This window comes from Anopheles coluzzii, chromosome 3 (genome assembly GCF_943734685.1).
Source record: "Anopheles coluzzii chromosome 3, AcolN3, whole genome shotgun sequence".
Classification (NCBI taxonomy): Eukaryota; Metazoa; Arthropoda; class Insecta; order Diptera; family Culicidae; genus Anopheles; species Anopheles coluzzii.
The window spans coordinates 2,019,609-2,047,123 of NC_064671.1; the positions used below are offsets into that span (position 1 = coordinate 2,019,609).

The following is a 27,515-nucleotide window of genomic DNA, read 5'->3' on the forward strand; positions in this document are numbered from 1 at the left end:
CTTCATAATGTTCAAGCCAACCACTTTATATTGGGGCGGTCCGTACAGTTTCCACAGCCCCACAGCCGAGGAAAACCCATATTTTTCCCCGTCCAGCACACCTAGGAGGAATTGTGCAACAATCGATCAAATCGGTGGCGTCGGCGCCTGTTGCAAGGCGTGAAGTAAGTGGCAATGTGCAGCGGCAAAAGGTAAACTATCAGTGGGCAGTGCATACAGTTTCTTATCGCGCTGTTTTTTGTTTTGTTTTGTTTTTGGAGGAAAGAGGCTGAGAAGAGGGAAGTGTGGCAAAACACTTTCCATTGCGTCACACGATAGTTTAGGCGCTGCGGTTGCGGTTGCTTGGACGGACCCGTGTTGTCGCCTTTGTCGCTCGGAGACCTTGCTCCATTTGATAACAGAAATTAAACGGAGTGCAACACGATGCGGTGTCGATGATGGCGTAAGATCGTGAAGCAAAACCAGTGACTCTGCTCCAATAACTTTGCCCCATCCTGTGTGGCTTTTACTTCATATCGTCGATTGTATTTATTACATGTTGGTACAGAGATTGATTGATTTATTAGTGTAGCAATTGAAGCTCCATGTACCAATTTTCCCCAAAGCTTTTGCTTGATCTTTGTCTCACTTTGGGTTTGAGAGTTTTCTTTTTAAACAAACTCTTCATTTTGTTGTTACTGCAGCACAATTGCCGCCGTTTCCTCATTCGCTTTGCGAGTAACAAACAGCGAAAACTGTAAACAACACACATGCGGCATAACAAACATTGTCGATGGCCATCACCAAGCATTTGCCGTCGCATTCGGAAGGAAAGACAAAACTGTCCTCCCCCACCACCCAACCCATCTACTGAGAACCGATTGACAAACTTTTCCACGGCAGTCAGATTCTTATCGCAGGGTTATAACTAAATGACATCGTCGGGGAGGTCCCTGCAGGGGGGGGGGGGTTGAACTTTTTCCCCTTTTCTTCCGCTTTTCCACACCGGTTTGGGTCTCCATTCAAACGCGCTGGAATTGCATTAGTAATTGGTTATAATTTATGGGAACCACAATCGAATACTCATCCCTCGGTGTGCACGGAGCAGGCACAGCACAGCGAAAGGAAAACCATTGGGGAAACCTTTGCTGCGGAACAAACCACCCATCCCGTGTTTGCCCCGGAAGCTCCGAGTCCGATTACACGGGCGGCATCGTCTTTTAAGCGCTTGTGCGCTCCCTGGTAGCATGCAATCGCGTATTACGTTGCGAAGCATTTTGTGGTTGTGGGTTTAGGCCCTCCCAATCCCCCCCTCATGGAAAACAAAAAAACAAAAATACACAAATACACCCAAAACCCGATGCGGTCGGTCTGCGCTCTAGGCACAAACGGTGGAAAAAGCCATCGAGTAAATTGTATAACAAGATAGTTAGACAACTAATTGATCACCAAACAATCCCCGCGACAGTTGTGGTAGTGAGCCCGAACTTCAGTATCGACAAGCCCCGGTGCCCTCCACCCAAAAGAGTCTCGCTTCCCGGTACGCTTTTCCGGGTCAGGAGAATGTTTTTGTTTAGCGTGGTTGGTTTATCGCCGCGCGTTGAGCCTTCCCTCGGCGCGTATGTATTCGTTGCCCTCGTGTTTGTGCCGTTGCCCCGTTGTTTGGCGTGCTGGCTGGGTGGCCAAACATTACCATTGCAACCCCCTTTCCCGCGACACACGTGTAAACCATAAACGGTTGTACACAGCACACGGGCACATACACAATCTCGCGCTTGTTTTTGTCACTGCAGCAGTAACAGGCCGGGTGACTTCCGGTTAGAATTTCCAACGCTTTCACTCCAACTCTGCGCGGCTAGTAAAAGGGGGAATGGAAAAGGGGAAATAGATACAAAATTTTATTGTATTCATTACAATTGCCACAGGCACACACACGCATCACATTCTGGGAGTTTTTTTAAGGTTTTTGTTAATGCATGTGAGGTTTTTTCTTCGCTCACCTCACTTCCGTCATTTGTCGCGGGTTTGTTTGTAATTTACAGCATTTTGCCGGCTCTTCCACTACGGTAGCATTATTGGGGCAATTAGTTTGTGGCTCTTGCTTCGTCCAAAACACCCCAAACAGTGAACCGCACACCAGCACCACACCAGAACAGAAGCACATTTTCCAACGACATGCAACGACCGGCTGTCTCATCGCCAAGACCGCATGCGTACCGAATCCCCGAAAGCCCGATATGAAGAATGCTAGTTTACGACTGTTTAGACCGCAACGCCGGGACCGCTTGGGTCCACCAGAGGGTGAAAGTTTTCCTCCGAAAAACTACAGCCCCAAAACTGACGCTTTGATGAATTGTACCAGCGATTAGAGTAGAACATTTATTCGTCTCCCTTTTTGGGGAGGGCATTAGACAGAAGGGAAAAGGTAGACATATAGAGGGGGTTGAGGGCTTCACGGTTGATCGGTTGTCGTCTCGTACGTCTCCACGTAAAGGTTCACACACAGACGGGGGGGGGGGGGGGGTTGGGAATATGGATATAAATGGTTCCAGTTACTGAAATCGTTATCAATCACGCCCCGGGGCAGTGGGCAGAGAGCTGGCGGAGAGTCAATTCACCGTGTAAGGGCCGGGAAAAGGGAGCAGAGCCGTCGAATCGATGCGGTTTTTTTCGGGGGGGACGGCATTCGACGAAATCAATCAATTATGAAATGAAACGTTCACGGTGGTGTGTGCATCACGGTTGTAAGGCGAGAAGGAAGAACTTTGGGCTGATGGAGGGACTCGAACGCACTTGAATAGTTAAAGTCTTGCGGTAGAATCATTCAACCCCCTTCTTCGTTTGTGTAGATGATTAAAGTACAATTGGGAGGAAGTTTTGTAAATGGATTTTATTAACCTCTCAATAGACCGAATGCCTCGAAAAGGGTCATGTAAAAACGCATCGAAGCATGTTGATGTAGCCTTGGAATTTTCATGACAACGTTATTCATTATTCATTCAAGCATTAATGGTTTTAATAAACAAGTTGAGTTTGAGATTTTCAACAACTGGCATTAAAAATTATAGCACCACTATTGACCTCTGCCCATGTGTGACTATTATATCGTCTGGAACCTGCCGGAAATGGTTCGTTCTGTACCGTCTTGTGCTTTTAGCGATAAAATGTTGTCTGTCTGCCAACTAAAACACGGTCTCGGTTCAGTGAAAATCGCTCGGCTTTGCTATGGTACAACTTTGGTAAGTTTTGTAGGAATGTTTGCGCTAACTTCGTTCCAATATTATTGCCATCGATTTTTCCTGATTGCATACCAAATAGGCGTTAGCAGGCTCACACAAACACACGATTAAAACACAAGAGAAAACATTCCCATTTTGGCTGATCCAGCAAAAACAAGATGGTCGACAAAACGGAGTTCCATCTACCCGGATTTCTGTCTCCTCTTCCAAAAACCAAACCATTCCCCCCTCCCCCCTTCCGGAACGACGTAGAACATGAACAAGCTCAACAAAGGATGCTGTGAGGTGGTTGGAGTTTCCCCCCATCCCATCCTGCACAACACAACAGTCACACACCAACACACACACACGCACAAGCTCACCCAAAGACCAAAGCACCAAGGATGGGTTGCCGTCACGTTCGTGGAAAAGCTGGAAAAGCCTACGGAAAAGCGAACCGTACCATTGGGCAGAGGCAGCGCGTTCTTTATGCTTTTTGTTTTCATCCCAGCGCACAGCATCACACCACTACCAACGCAACGCGTCGAGCGATCCTTGTGTGAGTGCGAGAGTTTGATGCTGTGTGTAAGTGTTGGGGGGAGCAGATTCTATGCTGTTCCTTGTTTCATCTGCTGTACCCCCTTTATGCGTTCGGGGTGTTTGTATGAGTGTCAGTCCTTTGCGTGTGTGTGTGTGTGGTTGTAACTGTTCCCGAAACGGCCCCACGGGATGCTGTGACGTCGGGCGGACACCTCGCTGCGAGTGATTGTGTGTGTGTAGCAGCTGGTGTTTAGGTTAGCATGTGGTATTAGATGGATAGAACCAAACTGTCCGTTCACTTTTGCTTTCCATTTTCTAAGCTTAAGAAGACACAGAGACGTTCAGAGAGAAGGACACACACGACACAATTTCACAACCCCAAGAACTACTGCGACCATCATTACCATCACTTCCCAAACGTTGGATGCTGCAAAAGGGAATAACATTTTCCACCGTTCATAGCGCGTGTCTTATGCTTACCTTTGCACGTTCTTCAAACGTTCGTCTTCGCACAAAGGGAGCGTCAGAACGTCTGCTTTGAATAGGCCTCCTTCTCGACGGTGTTCGCCTCGTGCGACGGTGGCTTTGTTTTCTTGTTCTTGCTCGCTTTTAAGTTTCTTTCCCACTCACACACACACTCTCCTCTATTGCATCGAACTAAGAGCGTAATCGGGGGGGCGCTCGGGGTGGTGACGATACGGTGCAGAATGTGAGCTCTGCTGCAATGTGTTCTTTGATTTGTATGCTGCACACACAAGCCCTGCTACTCTACTCGCTCTGCGCGCTCATACACACCCGTACCCGTACACATACAGACCCACACAAACACACACACTGGTATGCACTGCTTTGCTCCTCAAGACGTGAAGATTGCACGCGAATTGCGCGCGCCCTGACTTCCTTTCGCCTCCTTTGATTGCCTTTCGCAGGGACAAGGGACTTTGATGCCCCAACACAACTACCGCTCCAAGGGGGTGGCCCTCACACTTTTACTGATGCACCAGAAATGCGCACTTTTTACTTGGGATATCTTTCTGTTTCCCCCGTAATCTGGGATGGGGAAAGATTGTGTGCTCTATGGCCCTGCAGAAAATTATGCTTTGCTGCCTTTTCCAACACACTCACACTGTTAGTACACACACACACACTTCTGTTACACTGTTATGTTATGGAGGGTGGACCCGATGGAATCGGTTGCAGTTGGTTCTGTAGTGACCAAAGCCGAAGAATGCCCGTCGTTTTTGCTAGCTAGAATCTGCTGCTACGAATAAGACAGTCGCAGCCTCTTCTTCCTGGGATGAAGACTGTTTGCTCGCACGCGCGCCTTTGGGGGGTTGGTTTCCTGGCAAAACTACTTCCTTCCTGTATTACGCGCAACGAGCTGTACTTTTCTTAAAGGGGCTTCCGTTTTATTCAGCTTTCCTGCAGGCTGCAAAAATGCACAACTAGCACGGGCTATCTGTTCTGTTCGCTTTTGCACCGGAAGGGATACTCCGAGTTGGTCGAAACTTGGCGCCGAGGGCGTATTGGCAACGCAGACGACCACGAAGAAGACGACGACCAGGGAAAATCCGAACCGTACCGCACTTGTTTCACTTCTGAGCGGTTGTATCGCAGCAGGCGTAGCTCCAAGCCCCAAACACGCGCTGTGTCGGGATCCGTGAGCGGGAGAGCGATGTTAGACAGCGCGAGAGAGAGATAGCGAGAGTTGAATGCGTGCGTGAAGTTACGTTGTTATGTTGCGAGGAGTAGGAAGGGGTTGAAAGAGAGAGCAGCATGACCGTACGGCAGTTAGGGGTGGAACAGAAACAGAGAAACAGACGAAGAGAGCACGCCAACGGTGCGAGTTTTGTGAGCATGAGAGTGCTGAAGGGTGAGCGTTTTTTTCTTTTTTTCTACAGTGTTCTTTATGTTCGGAGATAGGAAAACATTGATCCCCGCATGGCCCCTTTCCGTGTGCTGCGCACCACCCTGCATGCAGCTCCGCGGACGTGCAATACAACGGTTGAAGCAATGGCATTAGAGCGGAAGAAACCAAACAAAGAGAATGATTGGTACCAGAGCGAGAGAGCGAGAGAAGAGTTTGGGTGTGTGAGAAATCCGCCGAGCGAAGGAGCATACGCAACATGAATCACGCTTGGAACGCGTTTGCTTATATTATGCGCAACATAGCATAAAATGCATTTATGGTGCATTGAGGGTTGAATTTCACATATATGACAGCTGTCATTTTGATTTCTTGTATCTGTATGATGTTTAATAGCTATTAAGAACTGAAAAGAAGCATAATTACTGTATCTTCCTTGGTTTTAAGTGCGCTACCCTTCAATTCAATGGTTTTGCATGTGATTGAATAATTTTAAAACGGAATCAGAATTATTAAGTTGCTAAAAAGTACGATAATTTCCCTATTACTGAGATACATACTTGTATAAATTGAGCTCAGCATGAGCAACTTTAGCTATTACTAAAGGTTTGTAGTAAAGCGAAATATTTTCCAAAACAAAAAATTACATACAATAAACATTAAATAATGAACTAAATCTAACTGGAATACCAACAGAATTTCCAATTGATTTCTCATTTTCATTTTGCTATCGTGGATGTGTACCTTAAGCGTGACGTTACACTTTCAGATAGATGCGACAAATCAAAGTCGCAAGGTTGTTTGTTCGTATCACTTAGAGCAAATACTCTTCGAAGACATTCAAATTTATGAATTAAAAATGTTAGCAAAATGCAAGGAATATTTATTTAATTTTCTGTACTGAAGTAAGGGCAAGTTAAATACCTTATTGCTGCCCTTTTCCAGTGGGAACAAGGTTGAATAGTTTGGTAGTCGTTTCGGTCGTTCGGTAGGCTAGTCGTGTCAACTGCACTCTCCCAACGTTACACTCAGCCCCATAAATGGTACCACAAACGAAACCCGATTGGAGTGAGTGTTTATTGCTTTTAGTTTACATTCGATTTCACCCCTCGCCCACCCACCCACAAACTTTAACTTACTTCTGCACTGTAAGCTTAAATCGAAAGAACTGTTCGCTTGTTTTTGTTTTTTTTTTTCGATGCCAAAAAGGTGAAGAAACATGTTTCCGCTGTGTCGTATGTTCGTTACAGAAGAGTTTGGAGAGAAGTTTGCAGTTGAGGGTTAACAACCGAAACCGAAAAGCCCCAAAATGCAGTAAACAAACGACAACACGAACGTACAACGTACGCAAACATGTGCGTAGAATTAGCTGGCTGTCCACCCCGAAAACTCGGAAGTAACACCGTCCTACAGCCCCCATTTGGCACCTGCACGTGTCATTCGAGCATGAAGTAAATCTCTCCACAATCGTCTCGGCACGGCTCCTTGCGGCCATGTGCGTGGGCACCGGCTGTTGTTGGAACAGGCGGGAGAAAAAACACAAAAAAACAATGACAGCGAAAACTATTTCCGGAACGGACGAATTTTCTGAGTGTGTGCACCTTTTCACGTGGCACATTTGCAGGAACGTCCACACAAATCAAAACGAAAGCCACACAGAGCGCACCGGCTAATGCATGGGGACAGAGGAGGGTGATGGGACATGGTCAGCTGCACCATAACGTGCTCGTTCGTTGGAGTTTTGCGTAATGAGGCGCTCGTTTTCGGGCTGGGGAAATGCGACGACGACTTCATTGTCGCTAAACAGGATAAACTGCTAAGCTTTTAGCGCTTGCTGGCCTCCTGGCGATGGTGACGCTTGATCCGTGTCGTACACATGCAGAACAACACGGAAAAGGGCCTCAATGGACAATGGCTCACGAATGCAATGGAGAGACGGACAAGCAATTGTCCGATATAATCGTTGTCATTGTGTTGTATGAGCAGCAGTAACTGATTGTTCAATTCCACTGTTTTTTTCTGTTTTAATTGTCCTTTTTGTCTGTGTTGCAGTAGAGATGCAGTCCATTTGTTTCAAAAGTCCCCAACCACATCACTTCCTAAGGACTAATCTACTTCCTGTGTGTTTGTGTGTCCCATTTAGCTCCATTTCCGACCAACGTGTGCACATTTTGTTCACGTTTCTGGCCGTGTAACTCCACTGTGTGCACATGTACTTTCCTCCAGGGCTCTCGTAGAGCCTACATACAAATCACCGTCACGAAACGAAAACGTTCCCAAACATCCGACATCGGTACGGGTTTGCACCAGCAACGGAGGGGCGACAAACGACATCGATAATCAAATTAGAACAAACGAAAATGAGGCCATCCAAAAGGGAAGTGCTCGGTTTGTGTTGACCACGCGGAAAGGATACGAGAAGTTGGTCATCCGAGCGTGGCACAACTGTGTGCCGGGGGAAGAGAGGGAACCGCATTTGTGGTCGCGTGTTTCTGGACAGTGTGGCATTTTGGGAAGCCGTACGAAAAGCGAAAGGCCCCGCAAGTGTCTCTCCTTGGCGTGTTCAGAAACGTTTTTCATTTGGGTGACACACACAGAACAATCACAGCAAACGAGTGGGAAGCGTGTGTGTTTGTGTTCTTTATCCCCCTATTTTCTCCACTTTAGGGGAGACTGCCAACCACTGCACGTTTCCGTGCACGATCTTCGGTGCTTCGTCAGCGGTCATAAAACGAGCTGCCGGCGGTCAACATTGTCAATGTGAAGGCCAGCCAAGTGAGGAGCATTGCGGAAGTCACAGACAGACTGAGCGCACCGAGAACTGAAGCGTGATCGAAGGATGACGGCTTGTTTTGGACGACGATCGAGCAAGCTGCTGCTGCTGCTGAGACGCATTTTTCACGCGCACAAGGAGTCGCGACGCTCGATCGAATCTGTTCCCCCGATTTGGAGTGGCCGAGGGTTAGGGTGAACTATCTTCTGCAACAGCCGATCGGTTGATTAATCGACCTGCGCTGCTGGGTGCTACTGGGTGTGTGGGGGATGGTGCTTCATCGACAAGATGCGACCCTTGGAGAGGATAATCCCGACCCGACAAGGATGTGTGTGTGTGTCTAACTTCGATCGGTAGTCGGTTGTTTATTATTGTCTCGCGTACCAAATCGGTGAACGGTGACCTGGACCTGAACCTGATCCATAGAAGGAGTGAAGGAAGTGTTACGAACGGTGAGACATGCTTTTTAAAGTCATTTTTATATGGCCGATGGAATCTTTTTACCGTTCTGATCAGTTCATTACACGAGTTATTGCATTATTGTCTGGGGCATGTTGATGATACACGATCAAGAACGTTTGTTTTAATGTATTCTGAGATGGGATGGTTGTATCCCATTCAAAAAATCGACTGAATTGGATTTAAGAACTAATATTGGGGCCCTTTCCGTTGTAAGTTCGTAGGCTGAAACTTCAGCCTGTCAGCTGTTTGCATTGTATATCAGTTTTCGAGCAGCTATCTAAGTGGGTATAATATACAGGTGGACTTATCCCAAGGTGTATGAATTTAGAAGGCTGATTTTTATCGCTTCTGCTTCTGAATGAAGATTTTAAGAGTGTTTTGAGTATTCGTCAAGTCTCAAGAAAGCTTGTTTGAACAAAAGTTTTCACCCATTCTGTTAATAAGTGACATTCGAATTTGGTTTCAAAAAACATGCTATGAGACCACCTGAACTACATACACTTTTATTCTAGATTCCACCACGTGATCTCTTTAATGCACCTTGGGGTAAATGTAAACAACACCGTGTTTTCGAGCAGGTACTCGAATCTAATTCTAGCTTTGATGCTAGAATAATCTAGACTGAAAATTGCAGGCTAGTTTTTTGTGTGGTTTTGAATGGAATGTTTACATGATTTCAGGCTCCAACTGTCAAACTCCATACAAAAAACTGACTAGAATCGTGAAGGGCCCCATTATTGAATTAAAACTACTCTACATAAGAGATTTAAACCACAAAATGAGTTTCCGCAACGAAAGTAATCTGTTCGTTGCCATAGAGACGCATCGCGCTAGCAATCAACAACAACAACTTGCTCCAATCCCAGCGATCGATCGATCGATAACGAGTTTGTTGTGATCGTGAAATCGAAAGTTTTGCGTTCGAAAATCAGCGCCTACTAGACGCATCTTCTCTGCTTTCGATCTCGATCGCGATCGCGATCAGCCCCGCTCATTCGGAAGTCGCTCCGGAACGATGCGGAAGAGAGCATCCGCTTGGTGTTCCGGACGGGTTGGTGAAGAGCTCCAATCGCAACTCAATATGGCCACGGCAGAAAAGCAGATGTGATTAATTAGCGTAAAAGGCAGATTAATTGCATAGAGTGGGGGGGGGGTGCTTCCACGTGCGCGGTGCGCGTTTGATGATGCCCGGGGAGAGGCCGCCCGGTACGGTAAGCAAAAAGGGCAGTGTGTTGATTTTGGAGAGCAAGTTGGCAATGGTCAGGATCGTGTGTTTGGAAAAGAAAGTGGTTTGCTGGCTTGTTTGATTTGCTAAATGCCCCCAGGTACATCAAAGAACTTGGCGCGGTTGGTCAATTAAATCGGTTTTGAATCTCGTGTGCGGGTGAGCCAACCCGACTGAAACCCCTTTTGTTGTCCTCCCGAAGCCTAATCAGTGGAGTAGTGTAGCGTCCGTGTAATCAATAATGTTGTAAACAAATTAACTACTTTCCATTCCTCTCCATTTCCTTTTCCACTCACAGCTCACACAAAAATAGATACAAAACCGTCAACTCAAAACATGAAGTTTGTACCGTGCTGCGTTGTTATTGTCCGAAGAATGATGGCTCGGGCTTACGGTGAGGTTCTTCGATCCGTGTTTTCGGCCCTGTTTTGGGGAAGAACGACAACCTTTTCAAAGTAAAACATTAAACCGCGAAGCTAAACGATGGCTAACTTTTTTTAATGACAAACTTTTTGGCCAAATGCTGTTTTGGTTCTGTTCCGAGAGGGCGGTTCGGAATTATTCGCGGACAAACAACATCGGCGGTTTCATTGACATTTTTGTGTTGCTGCTGTAACCTTTGGAGAGCAAAGGCCTCGATCTTTTAACAAATCCAAACCATTTTGCTAATTTGAAGTGTTGGGATATGAAAAATTAATTTCTCCCGTTGTCACGTCTTTATTTGCACAAGTTGTAAACAGGCGGATAAAGGAGTGTAAAATGCGTATTTTTTTTGCTACGACTCGTTAATTTATTCCACTTTCAATCCAATATGGGCACGGATGGATCTCGACCTGACATCTCTATCAGCGTGAAGAACCCGCGTGCAATAAATAATCATTTGCATACTTTTTCCCCCACATTAAGCACAATTGACTGTGGAACAGAACACGGCGCGGCGAGACACAAATACAATGGAATCGCTTTCAGCTCATTTCCTGATCATTAGCAGCTCTTTCTTTTCGTTGTCAGAATATTGCACCACTTTTTTGTAGTTGCCTTGTACTCCCTAAAGGGTTAGAAGAAGGAGCTTTTGCTGTTGGTTGGTTGCTATTTTTGCAGCGGCATTTCGCAACCAAGCATTTCAGCGCTGCCCGAGCACTGAAATGGGTTGAAAAGTTTTGATTTGTGAATGGGGAAACTTGTGTAATGCCTTGAACGAGCAGGGCGGCCTTTTGGTTTGTGAAAGAGCGAGACAAGTTTTCCACCCCCCCCCCCCCCCCCCCCACAGGTCCTTGGCGAGGGTTGTTCGCTTTGGAGTCAGGTTGCGGGTGGGAAGAAAGTACACTGCCGGAACCAGGAATGACTTGACTCGAGGGGGACTCGAGCAGAAATCGAACCCAGAGTGTGACAAAGCACGCTGTTCACTATCTACCCACCCACCTACCGAACCAGGCACTCAGTGGACAGGGAGTGAGAGAATGAAGCGCACCGCGCGCGGTGCGGCCTCACCGAAGGCCACGGTTTACGGTTCGCTTGCGCTGGCCGCCAATGTCAGAATAAATCATCTTTCTTCGATCGGTTGCGATGCGTGCGTGGCAGGTTGGGCAGGTCAATTTCGATTTGCCGGTTGTGTCTCACCTACGCGATAAACCGTCCCCGCGGGAAAGCTGCCCGGACAAGGACGATATTGTGTGTGTGCGAAAGTCGGCAACAAAGGCTGAGAGTTGCTGACCGTGTGGTCATTTGAAGTTTAAGGACTTACCACTACTGGGCAGAAGAGACGGCGCAAGAACACGGTCACAAAGTGTTGCGAGAAGTAGTTGTAGACGGCGTATCCCATCAATACCTGGAATGGGAGATGGAGATGAAAAGCAGTCAAGGAATCGGTAATTGAAGATTTTAATTGCAATTCTTCATATTTAAATGCCAATAACAACAACAAGATCAAGAGCGATATATTATTGAAATGTGATTGTGTCTATTTCGCTCTTTGTTTACACTCTAGAAATAGCTTCCTTTCCCACTGAAGCACGCCAGCACGTGTCAAGCGTCTTAGCGCCAAACATCGCTATTCTCAGCAGGCCTGGATCGATACCGTTGCGGCCAACATCGTCGTGGTGCGCAAACAAACAGCACCACTACCATTCCTGGCTACTGTGATCACCGGTTTGGCAATAAACACATCACTCTAATGACATATCTCTCTCTCTCTCGCTATCTCTGTACAGCGGCACTCGTCACCATGAGGAAGTGCCCTTCCCTAACAGCAGTACCTAACGATCACCTTGTGCGGCGATCTCATCCTCGAGAGCCTTGGATTATTAGACAGGACGGGCAGCGGGATCACTCGAAATGGGCAGATATGCACGCCGCACAAACATCACGTTTCGCTCAGCATCACGAACCGTGACATCACACATTCGTTGTTTACATCGATTGATTGCGTGCTGTGTTATTGAAACAGTGGCGTTTCTGGCTTGTTGTAACTGACGTCCCCTCCACCCCCACCGGCCGACCCCGCAACCTTACTCACTTTCAGGTGAAACAGGAAGCTGCAAACCTGCCCGTATCTGCTCACCGGCGTTTCCTCGTCGTCGCTCTTAGGATTCATGAAGCTTCCGTACACACGCGCCACACACAGATACACTCATCTATTGGGTAAACAATGCAAAATCACGACACCGAACTATGAATCTCCTACACTCTGATGCACCACACGCGCACACACACACACACAGTGGCACTAATCCAGTGTAGGGAATTAAACTTTCGATCTCTCGCTACTGCTGGTCGGTTCGAATCGCGGTATCGAGATGAGCCTCCAGACATCCAGGATCCATTGGGCTCCTGATGCGTACTGTGGTCGCCTCGCGCGCCCTATCACGTATGCAGGCAAGGCGTGTGTCACACCAAAACGCGCCACCAAGCCCAGCCCCGGCGTCGTACGGTGCTACAGGGCTTAAGGCCAGCAAAACGTGCCCGGTAGAAATAGAACCAATAAGGTACGCGCGAGGCCATTAAGGGGCACACGAAACGGTGTGTGTGTGTGAGAGAGAGAGAGAGAGAAGCAGGGGAATTAGGCGCAAAAATGAACAGTTAGAGGCGATGGAGGTAAGAAGGTAATGCACGTGCATGGAACCGGTGCCATAAGGAAGGCTTTCCGATGGCTGCAATCCGCCGCCACCCGCCAACCGGTACTATTACCCTTGAGGTTGCGGCGAGTTGAGCACATTGGTTGTGCAGGTGGAAATGGTCAAAATGTATCGCATTGTTGTAATTTAATACAATGAAATGCATTATTCATGTGTGATGTTGAATTGTTGATTTAAACTTGATTTTGTAGTAATTTTAGTTCGCAAATTATCGTAATTTAACTGCAAAATGTGAAACTTCAAACCGTTGCTACGCGATTGCATACTTTTAGGCGTTTTAGAACAAATCGGATTTTGTAACGCACAGGGTTATGATACAAATATTAAATTAAATATTAGACAGTTGCATATCCCACTGTCTAACGGCACGAGCACGGTTAAGTCGAAACAGGTTACACGAAGGCCATCACCATTAGTCCGGCGTTGTACCGTTCCCCTCCCCTCCTCTCATCCAATTACTTCGCGCAGAATCGCACCGAAGCAGAAATCGCCATTCATTAGTTCGCACTTTCTTCATTCATTTCGTACTTTGCTTCGGATAAGAAGAAAAACAACCGGCAACACACACACACATGCTTGTTGGAGACATTCACGTACTCACCCTCCCGCTGGAAGGAAGGAGGTGGTTAGGAGAACGGTTTTATTGTAATACCGCGATGCTATGGATCTACGGGGGTCAGTTTGTGCTCGCGGCCCGTATGCAATTGGCTGGCTGACCATCGTGCACATACGGGCCGTAGTTTTTCAACTCGCAAAAACCAGTTTCGTTTTCGTCTTACATGATACACGATGTGTTGTTAGTTAAGTGTGACAGCAGTATCACTACTACATTCGGCTAGTCGTTCGGTTGTGCTTAGAGTTAAGTTCTCCTCTCTTCCCGCGCTTTTCTAAACGTTAAACCTCCAGTTCGAAGAGGAGGGCAGTGTTCGATTATCATTTCTCTAATACATTGTATCCTTTACTCGATCTCCCCCCCTCATTTCTCTCTTATGGCATCTTATCGAACGTGTAGTTTGTGTGTTTGTAGTGTAGTTTTGTTCTGCTTTTCCTTGGAATCTTGGTTCTATCGAGAATAAATAGAGACTCTATGCACGAGAGACAGCACTCTCGGGCGTAATAAATACAAATTAGGTCCATAAGTTAGGTGGGCTACCTATCTACTAGCTTACAAAACGTACCTTATCCTACTCTACTCAAAAACCATCGGCACCATCCGGATGATCAGGTTTATCGTATTGAGGCGTCACTGCTACACGTCTTTGCGCAGACGAGTGAGTCTCAGACTGTATATTTGGCTTAACCGTTCATCCGGATTCATCGCGGAACTTACTGGAAAAACAGTAGTACCTCGTCGCTATCCTTACCTCTCTCTCAACTACTTACATCCCTATATACCGTTGGAACACCTTCGTCTAAGCGTATTGAATCGTAATGGCTATGTACAGTGCGCGTGCGCGAGGGACGGTTGCGCTAGTTCACCGCTAGACATTCGCTCAGCAGCACATTGTGCAGATCGTCCATGTCCGTCCAATCTTTGCGCTCGTTGCGGATGACGATGTTCCGGATGCATCCCTTAAAGTTTTCCCTCATCAGCAGTGTGCCGCTGGAAGCCGCATCTAAACGAAATTTTGAACGAAAATTGACGTAAATTCAAATGCTCATGATGAAACGATCAATCTGACCCCAATTTCTTACCTGGAAGTCCACCAATGTACAATGGAGCCTTTGTGTTGACCCGTCCAAATCCGTTCGTTCCGTGGGGCAACAGCAACGAAGGAGGGAACTCGTTCACCCGCAACGCCATCTGATGATCCTCGTACAGTGCCGAGATGTTGTGCCACCGGTTATCGCAAAGTGTGTACTTGGAGGGCAGCGATGTGGACAGTCGCGTCGGATTGCCGTCTCCATTGTCCACCGAAAGGATTATCTGGAGACGAAGATTATGTTGTTAATAACGATTCCATCACCTCTTTGGACGGTTTACTCACATTTCCATTGGAGATCTCTAACGATAGTGCGGGGAAACCATTGATCTGGTCGGCTACGCTCATGAGAATTCCGTTCATTTCCGACGTCCGAACCTCCAGCTCAATCTCCACAAACTTTCCTACGTTGAAGTTGCGTTCTTGAAAAGCAAAGCAAAGGGTGGGTTATCAATCAAGTAGGAAGCACTACACCATCCTGCAAAAACCAACTCACTGTAAATGGCGTACGCATCTCCGGGGAAGTAGGAACCACGCTCGATGCGCGGGAAGCACTGGCCCACGTGCAGATGCCGGCCGGGCCGTGCCAGGTCCTGCGTGTTATTGTTCACCACAAACTTCCGCAGGCAGCCCTTGAACGCTTCCGGCCGTGGTTGTAGCTCCCGGGGCAGTATCGGCACCTCGTCCGGCAGTCCACCGACGTGCAGCGTGCTGGCCGCGTTCAGTTTCTTTGGTAGTTTAAGTTGCGCCGAGGAGTGCCCGCTGCCGACCTGTACGCTCAGTTTGGCCTTCTTCTTCACGCTGCTCAGCGTCACGCGGTACCACTGGCCATCGTTCAGCTTCGGTGGCAGTAGGAGCTGTTCGCGTTTGCGGCCTCGCACGGTCAGCTTGAGGAAGCCATCCTTCAGCGACAGCATGATGAAGTGTTTCGCTTTCTCTTTGGTTCCCTGAGGAAGACAATTGTGCTTAGCATCATCACTATTTGTACTGTCATAGCCAGGATACTTACCAACGCCACGAACAAAATGCCATTCGGATAGAACGTCCGGAAGTCGAACTCGATGTCAAAATTACGCTGCCACATGTTTCTCGACTGGACCGTCACCACGGAATAGCTTTGCGGTTTGTCACCGTACTTGAACGCATTCGGTTCGTACGAGTAGCTTCCGACCTGCAATCAAACCAAATGGTAACTTATCATCTGCGTGAAACAACTCTGCACCGACTAGCAAACGGATTTGTGATAGCACCAGCTTCGAAATTACCTTCCGAACAGGGGTACGAGACTCACGGAAAAGCGTGTCTTAAGCAGTGCAAAATGTGTAATGTCGGCATGGGGATTAATATAGCCCGGTTAGTAAATCGATGGCGATGATGGTTGATTAGAGTTCTGTGCTTCGTAGTCGTGTTTATAGTATTCATCAGTATTAATTCTACACCAAACTAGACTAAAATTACCCCTACTCTATCCCTTCGAAGCTCTACACCCCATTGTGTTTCCTTATTGTCCTGAAATCCACTTTGATCATGCAAACAAAAATCTAAGATACACTAACATAAGCCAACCGTTCACCAATTAATAAAATTGCTTAAACCTAAAATAGCAGTCACAGTACTACCACTGCTATCAACGAACTACGCTACACTATGAAACCCATTTCCAGCGTGTGTTTAGTGTTTAACAATCGTCTGCTTCTTCCTTTGAGTTAGTAGCATTTTCAACACTCTGTAAGTACAGAAAGGTTAAATGTGAGATAAAGTATTTGCTTTGTAATACAACGATCAATGTCTTAATCTAAAGCACTTGCTACAGAGACCCAGAGGCACTCCGCTCCAAGAGCATGTTAAAAGTGACCAAAAGAAAGCTTAAAATAGGAGTGTTTAAGTGTATATGCTACCTATCCGCCAGCTACTTACACGATGGCAACCTTCCGGCGCTGCCTTGAAACTCCTTCCGATTGGTTCCGTTTTCATGAGTGCCGTGTACAGTCCCTGACTACCCATGGGCGGTCCGGTACGGCCCATCTGAACGTCGGTAAAGTTAAGCGCTTGCCCGAACGAAAGCGTTTGATTGTTGAACACCACGTTCGCCACGACACCCTTCAAACCGTCGAACACCTTCGCCAGCGATGCGAACGCCGGATCGTACGGTACACCACCGATGTACAGACCTCCGCTTTCGCCCGGCATGTTAACCAGCGAGGATTGCAGTGTTCGAGACATCTGAAGCTTGTCGTCGATTCGCAACTCCACGTGACGGCCCTGTTTGACGACCGCAAGCACATGATACTCGCCATCGTTCAGTGTGCCGTTGGAAGTCAACTCTACCCGTCCAGTGCCAGCATCCATCCACAGATGAAGACGACCCTCAGACAAGAACACGGAATAGTTTCCAAACGTATCCTTCGCGTCGTAATCATCGTGAATTCTGCTCGGATACGCAGACAGAAGCAGCAGCGCATCTGGCTCCATGGTACGGAACACGAATCCAAAGTTGGCTCGCTTCTTCAGCGGGAACGACGGGAACTCGACGTAACCGTCGCCGAAAAAGCCTGCTTTCACGATCGTACTATCGCAGGATGTCTCAATGCCAAAGTGTGTCGTACTGTCGAGAGGATCGTAAGAAGTGCCACTGATCTGCAGTCCCTTCACACAGCCCAGGAATGCGTGATCTGCTCCGGGTGCTTTGGTGGTGCCCGTTTTGAATCCAGGAGGAACTCCTCCCAGATAGTACTTGTCGCTGAGGACTGGTAGCATCGAGGCACCGATCGGTTTCGTGGGTGAACCGAGAATATTGTCCAGCCCGTCCACCTTCAGCACACCTTCGTCCGTTCGAGATTTACGATATTGGCGGGATGCTTCGACAACGACCCACCGGCCTGTGTTGTATCGTTTGGTGGTGTTGATCTCAAGTCGTGCGTCATCACCGTAATCCACACGGAACACCAAACGACCTTGATAGAGTGTAAGCGATACTGATCGATTCTAAAAGAAGAGTTAAAATGCGTTAAAAAGAATCCAATGGGAGTATCTACACGGCTACTTACATTCTTCTCATCCAATGCCAAGAAGATGAGTGCATCCTCATCGAGCGTTTTGAAGCTAAGACTCAAACTGAATTCCACCTTATTGAGACGACCCGTGTGCTGCAACACCGCATATCCATTGCCGTTAAAGTTTCGCTCGTTTGTAGAGCTGGCAACCTCCTGCGGCCCTAGCATAGCTCCCGCACACTTGCCACTGGAGCTGGTAAAGTGCCACAGTCCAAGCTGCCGTTGATCGACGTAAAGCTGGCTGACGGCCACACCCAATCCTTGACTCGGCTCCAGCTCCGGCACACGTAGATCATCCGGTATACCACCAACCCAGATACGTCTGCTCGGTCCAATGTTGATCGTGGAATACGCTGGACTGCTTGCACCGGTCACAGGACGTGCATTGCTCAGGACACCGGCCGGCAGCATGTGCCGCACGTTGAGCGTTCCCACGTTGAAGGTACGCGTTGCATCAATGAAGTACCAGGCGGCATCATTCTTCAGATCACGCACCTCGATCTCCTGAGGATGGGTCATGGTTGTGACTGATTCACCGTCCAAGCTCCAAAGCATACGAATCTTGCGCTGTCTCAGCTCGAGCGCTATGAAACGACGATCATCCCCTTCAATGTATGCCAGTGGTGAGTTCTGAACCTTTGGATTCGTCAGTGCGATCGACATTACGATCCGATTGGTTGTGGAAGGTCCAAAGGTGGCTGGTGCGTACGAACGTATACATTGGTCCGCTGATTCCATCGACACTCGGATCTGTTATGAAAAGAGAAGTGGACATATTTTTAGAATCACTATCATGTATTAAAGCACATGGTTTGTGTCACTTACGCCCTCCGCAGCATGCTTTGCAAGTGCTATCTGATCGCGCAACTGCTGCAACTTTCCCGAAAACGATTGATTCCACGCCTGGAACCGTTCATCCTGTATCTTGCCAAGTGCTTCGATGCCGTTCAGCTTGTCCTTTGCCTTGCGAATGTTGCCAAACGTTTGCGATACGTTCTCTTCGGCCATTCCGAACTTGGTGTCCCACTCCGGTTCGAGCGATTTCAGCTTCAGTTTCAGCTTGTAAACGTCACTGTTGAGATTGATCGCATCTTGGCGGACGAACTTCATCTGCTCAGACACGATGCTCGAACGGTCCAGATCGGATTGCACTGTTTTCATCGTTTCACCTCGCTCCACCTTGCCCAGCTCGTCCATGAGATTGTTGTTCTTGATCGCCGTCTGCCATATCTGATCCTTAAGGCTTTGGACACTCTTCTCCTTCTGGATCATCGTTTCGTTCAGTGCTACAATCGTAGAAGATGCATATTGATTGCTCTAAATATAATGCAAAAACAGTAGTTTCTACTTACCAACAGCCTTGTTGAGTTCTTTATTCGCACGGCTAGTCAGATTCGTAGACACTCCCAGTGCCTTTCGGCTCTGATCACTGATTGTAACGTCGTGCAGTGGATGTATCAGCTGATCGGCCTTCTCAACCATGCTGGTCGCATTGTCGGCACTGGACTGAGCGGACACAATTGCGGATATAATGTTCTCGTACGCTTGACTCGCCTTCATAGCTTTGGCCGATGCGTCTTCGGTCGTTTGGAACTTGTTCTTAATATGGTCCGCTTTCGCCTTCAGCTGCTCCGCGTGTCGAAGCGCTTGCGGGATCTGTGTTTCGAGCAAAATACTCTTCTCCCGGATCAAGTCTTCCGTTGCATCACTCAACCCATCCAACAAGAATTGTAACGTACGGTTATCCTTTTCCAGTTGATCGTAGTTATCTCCGAGCTGTTCCAACGTAACATCCGTATCGGACATTATGTTGGTGTCGAGCAGTTTCATAACTTCTGCTTCATCTTCCAGCGCTTTCTCATACGCAGCACGAGCTTTGTCAAAGTGCTTCTGATTGGTGGTCTGATAGACCTCCGTCTCCTGCACGTGTCGAAACACCTGCACGGTGTAGTTCTGCAGATGATCTGCTTTGTGGTGTATCTGTTCGATCTCGAACTTCAAATCATCCAATCGTCTTGCTTGCCGTTCGACTTTCTTCGAAACATTGGACCAATGATCGAACTGCTTGTTGGCACACTCCAGCACTGTATCATCGAATTCTACCGCCTCGGCGCGATCGCGTATGTCTGCCAGAAGATCTTTCGCTTCCTTGACTGCAAGTGGCAGTTTTATATGATGATCACCAACTCCGTAGTTCTTAAGTATCTGGATTGTGTTCCGCAGATCACCATCTATCGCATTGATTTCTTCAAACAAATCATTAGCACGCTCATTACACTTGTCGATTTCCTCTTCGCGCGCTGTCAGACGGTTGTCCATCTTCTGCAGCCGCTTCGTAAGTCGTGTTGCATTGCGCGTAAGCGGCTCCGCAAAATCGGCCATAAACTTTTTCGCCATATCTTCCGCTTCTAGCAGTCGAGCTACTCGGTTGGATAGTTTGCGCGTTTTTGCTTCATATTTCGTGAGCTTCACCCAAGGGGCCGGTATGCCGTTGCGATCGATGTGAGTCGTTTCCTCTGCCAATCGGCTAGCCAGTATTTCAAAGTCATCGATCAGTGTAATGGTGCAGTTATCGCAAACTGAAACAAATTTAATCGTGAAATATCATAGAGATTTATAAACGTTTCGAAATGCTTACTCTTGCACCGGTAGTCCTGCACGATATGCTTGGGCTGTTCGCAACGATCACACTTTCTACCGGTTATCCCCGGACGACAGTGACACTCGCCCGTGAAATGATCACACTCATCGGACATACTGCCCTCCCGATTACATTCACACGCCTCGCAGTGTCCATTGTCCAGATGGGGATGGCCAAAGTATCCCCGCATGCAACTATCACACAGTGCGCCGGTATAGCCCGTTTTACAGATGCAATGCACATCGCTACCTCGCACCGTACAACCACGGGCAAAGTTTTTCCGCGTCTCGGGACACGGACACGGCGAACATTGGCCAAGGTTAGGATCACCGTAGAATCCTTCCGCGCATCGTTCACAGTGCTCGCCTCCTGTGTTGTTGCGACAGTTCTAAAGCATAGAGGGGATAAGAATGTTTAACAAACTGCTCTAAGAAGACCGATTTCGCAACTTACCAAGCAAACTCCTGTTTCTGGATCACACTCCTCACTACGTCCATTGCATCCACAAGGCACCACCTTGCCGATCATATCATCTATGGTTGCCCACTCCAAGTCAACGATCGGCAATCGATGACGATAGTAGCCCGGGCCCGGATTCTGACACGACAATCCACTGTATTTTGGAGTACAACTGCAACGCTCCACTCCATAAGCATGGTTGTTCTCAGCTCCTGCCACAAAGATTCCCGTATCAAGTGTCACATTTGTAAGTCTGTAATGGTATGAAATATCCACGGTTAGTCCTTTAGTCAATTACAGTCGTTAAAACACAAATCACACACTCACACAACTTGCTGAAAGTCCATCGTGGTTGTGCCTCGCACAAAGATATGCCGGACGTTTTGCAATGCCGTCATCAGAATGGTTCGATTGGCCCAAGCACCATCGTAGTGATTACGCCAAAGGCTTCCCAGCAAGCGCACCGAGTGTGACTCTACCGGCTGTCCGTAGCGGATCGTTTGCTCGTAGAAATCTAGCACCAGATTTTCGTGCGTGTGTAGCTGTACCAGTGGAAACTGACGTAACGATGGTTCGGGAATGTTGATGGTCGCCCCGTCTGTGATCAGAGTGAAATTAAGCAGTCCACCATAGCTGGCGGTACGATCGCCCAGAAACTGAGGTGGGAGCTGGAAGTACAGCGGATATCGGAACGTGGCGTACGCTCCGATCGACACATTGCCCGAGGAGCTCGGTATCAGCTCGAGATTGTTCATGCTGGTAATGTTCACATCTTCCCGGTGCATCTGCGTGCCCTCCAGCTGCAGTATCACGACGTAATCCACCTCAGTGTGACCATCTTGTCGCTCCAGGTACTCCACACTCAGGTTACGTGATCCTGCCAACCTCACCTGGCCCCACGAATGATCGCTTTGCGTACATTCACTAGCTCTGCCGAAGCAGAAACATCGAGTACATCCTTCCGGGTGGAATGCGGCCAACCCGAACGTACCCTGCCGACAGATATCGCACCGCTTTCCGTACACCATTTCCTTGCACTGGCACTGGCCGTTACGATCGCAGGGGAAAACGGTCCCATTATGGCTCGGCAGTGTACCCCGCTCGTCACACGCACACCGATGGCACGTTGGATAGCCGTAGTAGCCCAGAGCGCACTCATTACACTGCCGACCAGTGTATCCTTCCTTGCAGCTACACTGTCCCGTTTCTCTGTCGCAAGACTGTCCGATCGAGCCGACTATGTCACAGGCACAGTGCTTGCAGCCCTTCTGGAACTCATTGCCCCAAGTGTTGGCAATGCACGAGCGACACTCTGGCCCGTGGCTGTTGGCCGGACAGATACAGCGCCCGGTATCAGGATCACAGACATACGCCGCACTGGAACATACGTCACAACCTGCAAGTAGAGTAAATGTTGTACTGGAACAAATCCCCAAACTCTCTTTGAGTATGAGTCCTTACGCTTGCATCCTTGTGCACTGAAGCCGTAAAACCCAACATCACACCGATCGCAACTGGTGCCCGTGACGCCCGTCTTGCAGAAGCACTGTCCCGTGTGCAGATCACAACCTTCCAGCTCACTGCCGTTCGTGTCGCAAGAACACGGTATGCATCCGTTACCGGAATTCAGATCCCAGTAGCCCTTCCGGCAGAGATTACACTGACGGCCCTCGATGTTTGGTTTGCAGTGGCACTGGCCCGTCTTTTGATTGCAGCCTTGGCCAAGGGATCCCTTCGGATGGCAATTGCAACCTGTAGAGAAACGAGGGAAAATGAGAACGAAAAGTCGATTAAGTAAGATTCTACACAACAAGTGGATGTTAAGCTGCGGATGAAAAATCGAAACCAGATCAAGTGGTTGAATCGGCGGTCGTATCGTTTTGAAAGCAGTGAAGACAGACTACATACGGGAATCAAACTCATCAAGAAGTGTTTAGTTTAGGGCCGTAATAGTATGATAAACATAGAGAGTTTAGAGCGGTTCGTGTATGTTTCCCAACCTTTCGCTTTTTCCCTGATTTCGGGGAATCGTGGATGACTCACGATCCTTCACTGTACTCGCTCGCGGCATGGGATCGCACGCACTCGCGCCCGCTTGATGAAGATCGATCGATTGTGCAAAGAGATGGAATGGTTGTTTTGCGAAAATAAAAGCACAGTTTCCTCGAAACAGTGGTAAGGAATCTCAGTCCCGGTGTGTCCCTTCACGGGAGAACGTTGGTCGCTTAATAAGTGTTGCTTAATTGGGTGCGCCCCTCTCTTGATCTCCCACTCCTCATCCAAGCTATTGCGTCTAAACGATCTCTTCCATGTGAAGAAAGTGATCGAAGTGATTTCCAAACTGGACCCATTCTGGGTTCCACCTCGTTTTTTTTGTAGCTCTTGTGACGTTGTGTCAACGGGATGTTCCCTTTCTTTTCGGCGGACCTCGATCGATACGATCCAAGCGATCACACGATAACACACGTGCTGGGCGAAGACTGCAATTTTCTCATAAATCTTGACAGTTCGTTGCAGGAGCGTGGTGGCAATGTTGGCGAGAAGGCGATCGGTATCGTTTTTCAGGCCGTTCTGTTGTCGCTATCAAAATTTTACTCCAGGCAAGAATGTTACCCACTTTTACGAAATGTTATGGAATGCAACGGTGAAATGGGAAGCGAGTCGAGCGACAGTAAAGGAACAGGAACTCTTTGGACAGTGTCAAATTATGCCATAAATCTGGTTGATTTATGCACTGACATGTTGCTGTAACTCAAATATTTGATTTTCCATTATTTATAGAGAGTAATTGGTAGTACCGTAAAGAACATGTTTTACTCCAAAAATATATGTTCGCTTTACAATACACGGTGAATGTACAAAAGTTATGATAGTTCTGCAGTAAAAACCGGTGAAGTTGTTCTTCGCACCGCAGTACGAAATCTGCTCTGCCAATCAGTTAACACTGTTTCTAATTTATCTCAACCACTGCTGAGTAAAATCACGACCCCAGCGCAACGTTGGCATCGGATATAACTCCGCACCCGGTGGCGGCGGCTCCCATTAGCATAGCTGACGAGGGAGGGCAGCGTCGGTGCGATCTTTCCTAATGAACGGGAAAAGCATTCTTGTAGCGTGCCACATGCCGGCCCCGGAAGGGTAACATGGAAACTTACTTATGCATAAACACATTATGAGTAATGTGGCGAAATTTCTATTACATTGCACCCACTTTGCCCCGATCGTCGGAGTGCGGTGGAGACTGGCGGTAAAGTAAATATTCATGCTGTGAAAATGTTGTATCGAGTTCACAGGAGGTCCCCCAAACACTGCACACGGACGATCTTCGGGGGGCAGAAACATCGGACACCGGTTCGGGGTACGGTGCAGAGTGGAATATAATTAAACGATTCGCACATCGCACCGGGAGATGCGGATCGATCGTGTGTGAAGGCCGTGTATGCTTAGATCTGTAGCACGATATCAAAGCTATCGCAGTTCAACATCGCCATTAACACCTTCGCGAAAAGGATTAGATAAGCTAAACCATGCATCTTAACACACACGGATTTAACGCTCTGTTTCCCACCCAGGTAGAGGCAGATTAGTTTATAGCTGGTTTTTGGTGCTACACCCTCAGCAAGAAGTGATTGGAATTGTTTTGCTATTCCGAATTAAGTTACATCATCGTTCGGAAAGGAAAAACAGACAAGACACACGCACACTCGCAAGTGGGCCTACAACAAGGTCTAAACAAACTTTTCCAGGGAAAAGAAGGGAGCTCAATCTAACGAAGGTGTAACTTTTATGGGGCGCCAATTCGCGAAGATTTACGGTTGTTTGCATTCCCGGAATAGATGGAAGTGGAGTCATTTGACAGTGCGTGAGACTGTGGTGGGGTAAATCGTGCCATTATTAAGTGATTACTGCAGTTTTCCTACGAAAAAGAAATATTTCGAGACTTAAAAATAGAGTTTGAGATCATCTTGGCGATAGGATTGGAACGACAAGATGGATCGTATGGCTAGTTCTAAACAATGAAAATAGTTGTTGTAATATGATGCGTAGGCATTGAAATATGATCATCTTTTCTTTTGTAGCTTTATAGCTGTTGAACTTCAAAATTATACAACAAAATATTTAAAAACGAAGCAACAGTTACAGAACTATTCTACTAGATCCTAGTCTTTCCATCCAATTAACACGTATTATTGAAACTATTAACCGAGATCTATGAACAACAACAAGGCCATTTTTCTCTCGCCATGTTTTAGCGATAACCATCTTGTTTGATTATTTGTATGCATTAGCAACACTCATCGCACAAACACACAGCACACAGCGTGGTGACAATTTACAACACGAGCCATCAATTTATGGCACGTCATTACGCTCGGATTATCTGCATGTTTCACGCACGCAACGCAGGAGGAAGCCTGGAAGTCATCCCGAAACGGCTCCTAGTGCGGCTCAGCCCAGATTGACTTCTCAGCCCATGGTACGCAGGGTGACAATAATTTATCGGCCTGACCGTTTGATCTCGCAGAAAATGTGGACAAAAAAGCAACTCTCGGATGACAAGAACAAGATCGTGAAACAAAACGGCACGTGGACCATGGAAGTTGCTCTTCCCCCCAGTAGTGCGATAAACCCAATTTACAGTCCATTTGGACCGAATGCACACACCACCCGCGATAACGATCGCCATAATTTATCGACTTTTCCCTTCTCATGATGTCCCTTGAGAACTCGTGCGGCCCCAGAATGCAGTTGGCAGCTCAGGGAGCTCAGGGAGCCGGAGAGCCCGAAGAAGGGAAGAATTTACGGCATCCTCAGAACCGGTAGCCGGCTATGCCTATTAATCAGTCATACGAATGTGTCATGGATGTGTCTGCTCACTGTCTGTTGGACCAAGCGAGCGAGAGTGTGCTGTGATTGTTACATTTGCCACCGGACGGCCGAAGCTGCCAACCCAACCCAGACGGCCGGTCAGTCTCGCGGGCGCGAGATTCGGCTTACGTTTTATTATTATTATTCCATCTAGTGACGGGGTGCAGATCATCGATCCTCGTGCGAGCACGAAGAGCACGCTGTTCCTATAAATATCGTCGGCACAGCATAAACTGCACCATCCGAGAGTCGAGCCGTCAAGACCACCTTATGCACCAGCTCGCCACAACCACCGCCGCGGCTAGGGTGTGTTTAATGTCCCGAAAAAACACAAACTCCCAGCTTCTGGTAAACTCTAACGCCAGGTTCCCGCTAGACATGAGAACAGAGTGTATGCGTGTGTGTATGTCACGTTTGTTTTCATTTCATCCGTGGTTTTCTCTAGACCGGAGGTTCACCGTCTCTTCCCATCTTTGCTGTAGAATCGGGGAGGCCACCAAACAGCGACAGTGCAGCAGACGGCGGTAGCTGGTTTGATTGATGTCGGCAAAACAGGAACATCTGTTTCGTGGCCCGACCGGAGGGCAATCAGGCAATCGGGCTCGTCTTTTCGGCACGTTTACCAAGCGTCCGAACTTCAAAAAGCTTTTTAGAATATGCACATGAGCGTGAGTGATCTCTTTCTCTCTCTCTCGCTTTCTCCAAATGCTCCCCTCGCTCCCTCGTCGAATGTTTATGGCGTGTTAGGGGAAGCATGTTAGTTGTAGCGTCCGATTTGTCTACGACAACTTGTTTGCATTCTGACCCATCACAGCAAGTTGAAGGAATGTTACAGCTTTAATTATCTACCACTCTGTGGTGGATCTTTTAGGCTGTTAGTTTGATCACACAGAGTTTAGTTCGTTATTTTACTTTTTCATGTCCCACTTAAAGATGCTCTTGGGAGCAAGAATCCACAGTGGTATGTTTAATGTCAGTGTGAAGACATTGTCAGCTATCATGTCACATTCTTCCCAGTAACTGCTCTATCACTGTATCGTTTCGTCGAGTTGCTGTAAATATTGTGAAATCGTTTTTCATAATTTTCAGTAACGATCAGCAAAATGGCACCGGTTTGTGTCATAAAACAAACATCGACGCGAACGGTTTTGTTACGCGATACGTTTTCAATGTGGAGCCGATGAGTTTGTTTTGTCTTCGAAAGATCGAAAGTGAGCAGTGGAGCAGACATCCCGCCAGTTGGAGTTTAATTTACAGCGCTCCAATAAGATAGATAGCAGTTGGAAACGTTTGCACAAACCGATCGCTACTCTGGGGAAAGGATCGTCTGCCAATGGTATTAATTTCATTAGACACATGCACTCGGACCCGAATGTTTGTGACAGTTTTATCGCATTCGGCATTCGGAAATTCAAACCTTGGTTCCATAATACCAAGTAGTCAAAAAAGAAATCACCGAACGGAATCAATAAAGAATCGTGTGTCGTCTATTTGCCACCCGATGGGTTCCCAATTCCACTGAAGGAAAAAACATGCAGTAAGCGTTTTTTTTTCGGGGTCTTAATTAGTCACCGTTTGGCGCTGTAACAATA

At 47.6% G+C, this 27,515-nt stretch overlaps 2 protein-coding genes across 7 annotated transcripts in view; both read right to left on the minus strand.

Moving 5' to 3' along the window:
• Positions 1–12,872, minus strand: part of LOC120959454 (dual specificity tyrosine-phosphorylation-regulated kinase 2) — a 58,819-nt gene extending 45,947 nt beyond the window's left edge. For 2 of the 5 annotated variants that reach the window (XR_007452582.1, XR_005752197.2), the window contains exons 1-2: positions 12,580–12,872; positions 11,809–11,892 (exon numbers count right to left, since the gene is read on the minus strand). Coding sequence is in view for 2 of the 5 variants with exons in the window: in XM_040382844.2 (XP_040238778.2) it covers positions 11,809–11,892; positions 12,580–12,657 (162 nt within the window). In the remaining 3 variants the exon portion in view is untranslated. The remainder of the gene's footprint in view (positions 1–11,808; positions 11,893–12,579) is intronic. The other 3 variants (XR_005752198.2, XM_040382844.2, XM_049608882.1) reach the window with 3 other exon arrangements.
• An 899-nt stretch (positions 12,873–13,771) lies between these two features.
• The window catches only part of LOC120959450 (laminin subunit alpha-1), a 76,306-nt gene continuing 62,562 nt past the window's right edge, over positions 13,772–27,515 (minus strand). Inside the window, exons 11-23 of one of the 2 annotated variants that reach the window (XM_040382836.2) lie at positions 22,516–22,806; positions 21,382–22,450; positions 21,049–21,307; positions 20,593–20,983; positions 19,307–20,533; positions 18,780–19,240; positions 17,949–18,704; positions 16,819–17,886; positions 15,911–16,072; positions 15,398–15,848; positions 15,187–15,323; positions 14,894–15,125; positions 13,772–14,814 (exon numbers count right to left, since the gene is read on the minus strand). In XM_040382836.2, coding sequence (XP_040238770.2) covers positions 14,669–14,814; positions 14,894–15,125; positions 15,187–15,323; positions 15,398–15,848; positions 15,911–16,072; positions 16,819–17,886; positions 17,949–18,704; positions 18,780–19,240; positions 19,307–20,533; positions 20,593–20,983; positions 21,049–21,307; positions 21,382–22,450; positions 22,516–22,806 — 6,650 coding nt within the window. In that variant the 3' untranslated portion in view covers positions 13,772–14,668. Of the gene's footprint in view, positions 14,815–14,893; positions 15,126–15,186; positions 15,324–15,397; positions 15,849–15,910; positions 16,073–16,164; positions 16,628–16,818; positions 17,887–17,948; positions 18,705–18,779; positions 19,241–19,306; positions 20,534–20,592; positions 20,984–21,048; positions 21,308–21,381; positions 22,451–22,515; positions 22,807–27,515 lie in introns of those variants that run through there. The other variant, XM_040382837.2, reaches the window with a different exon arrangement.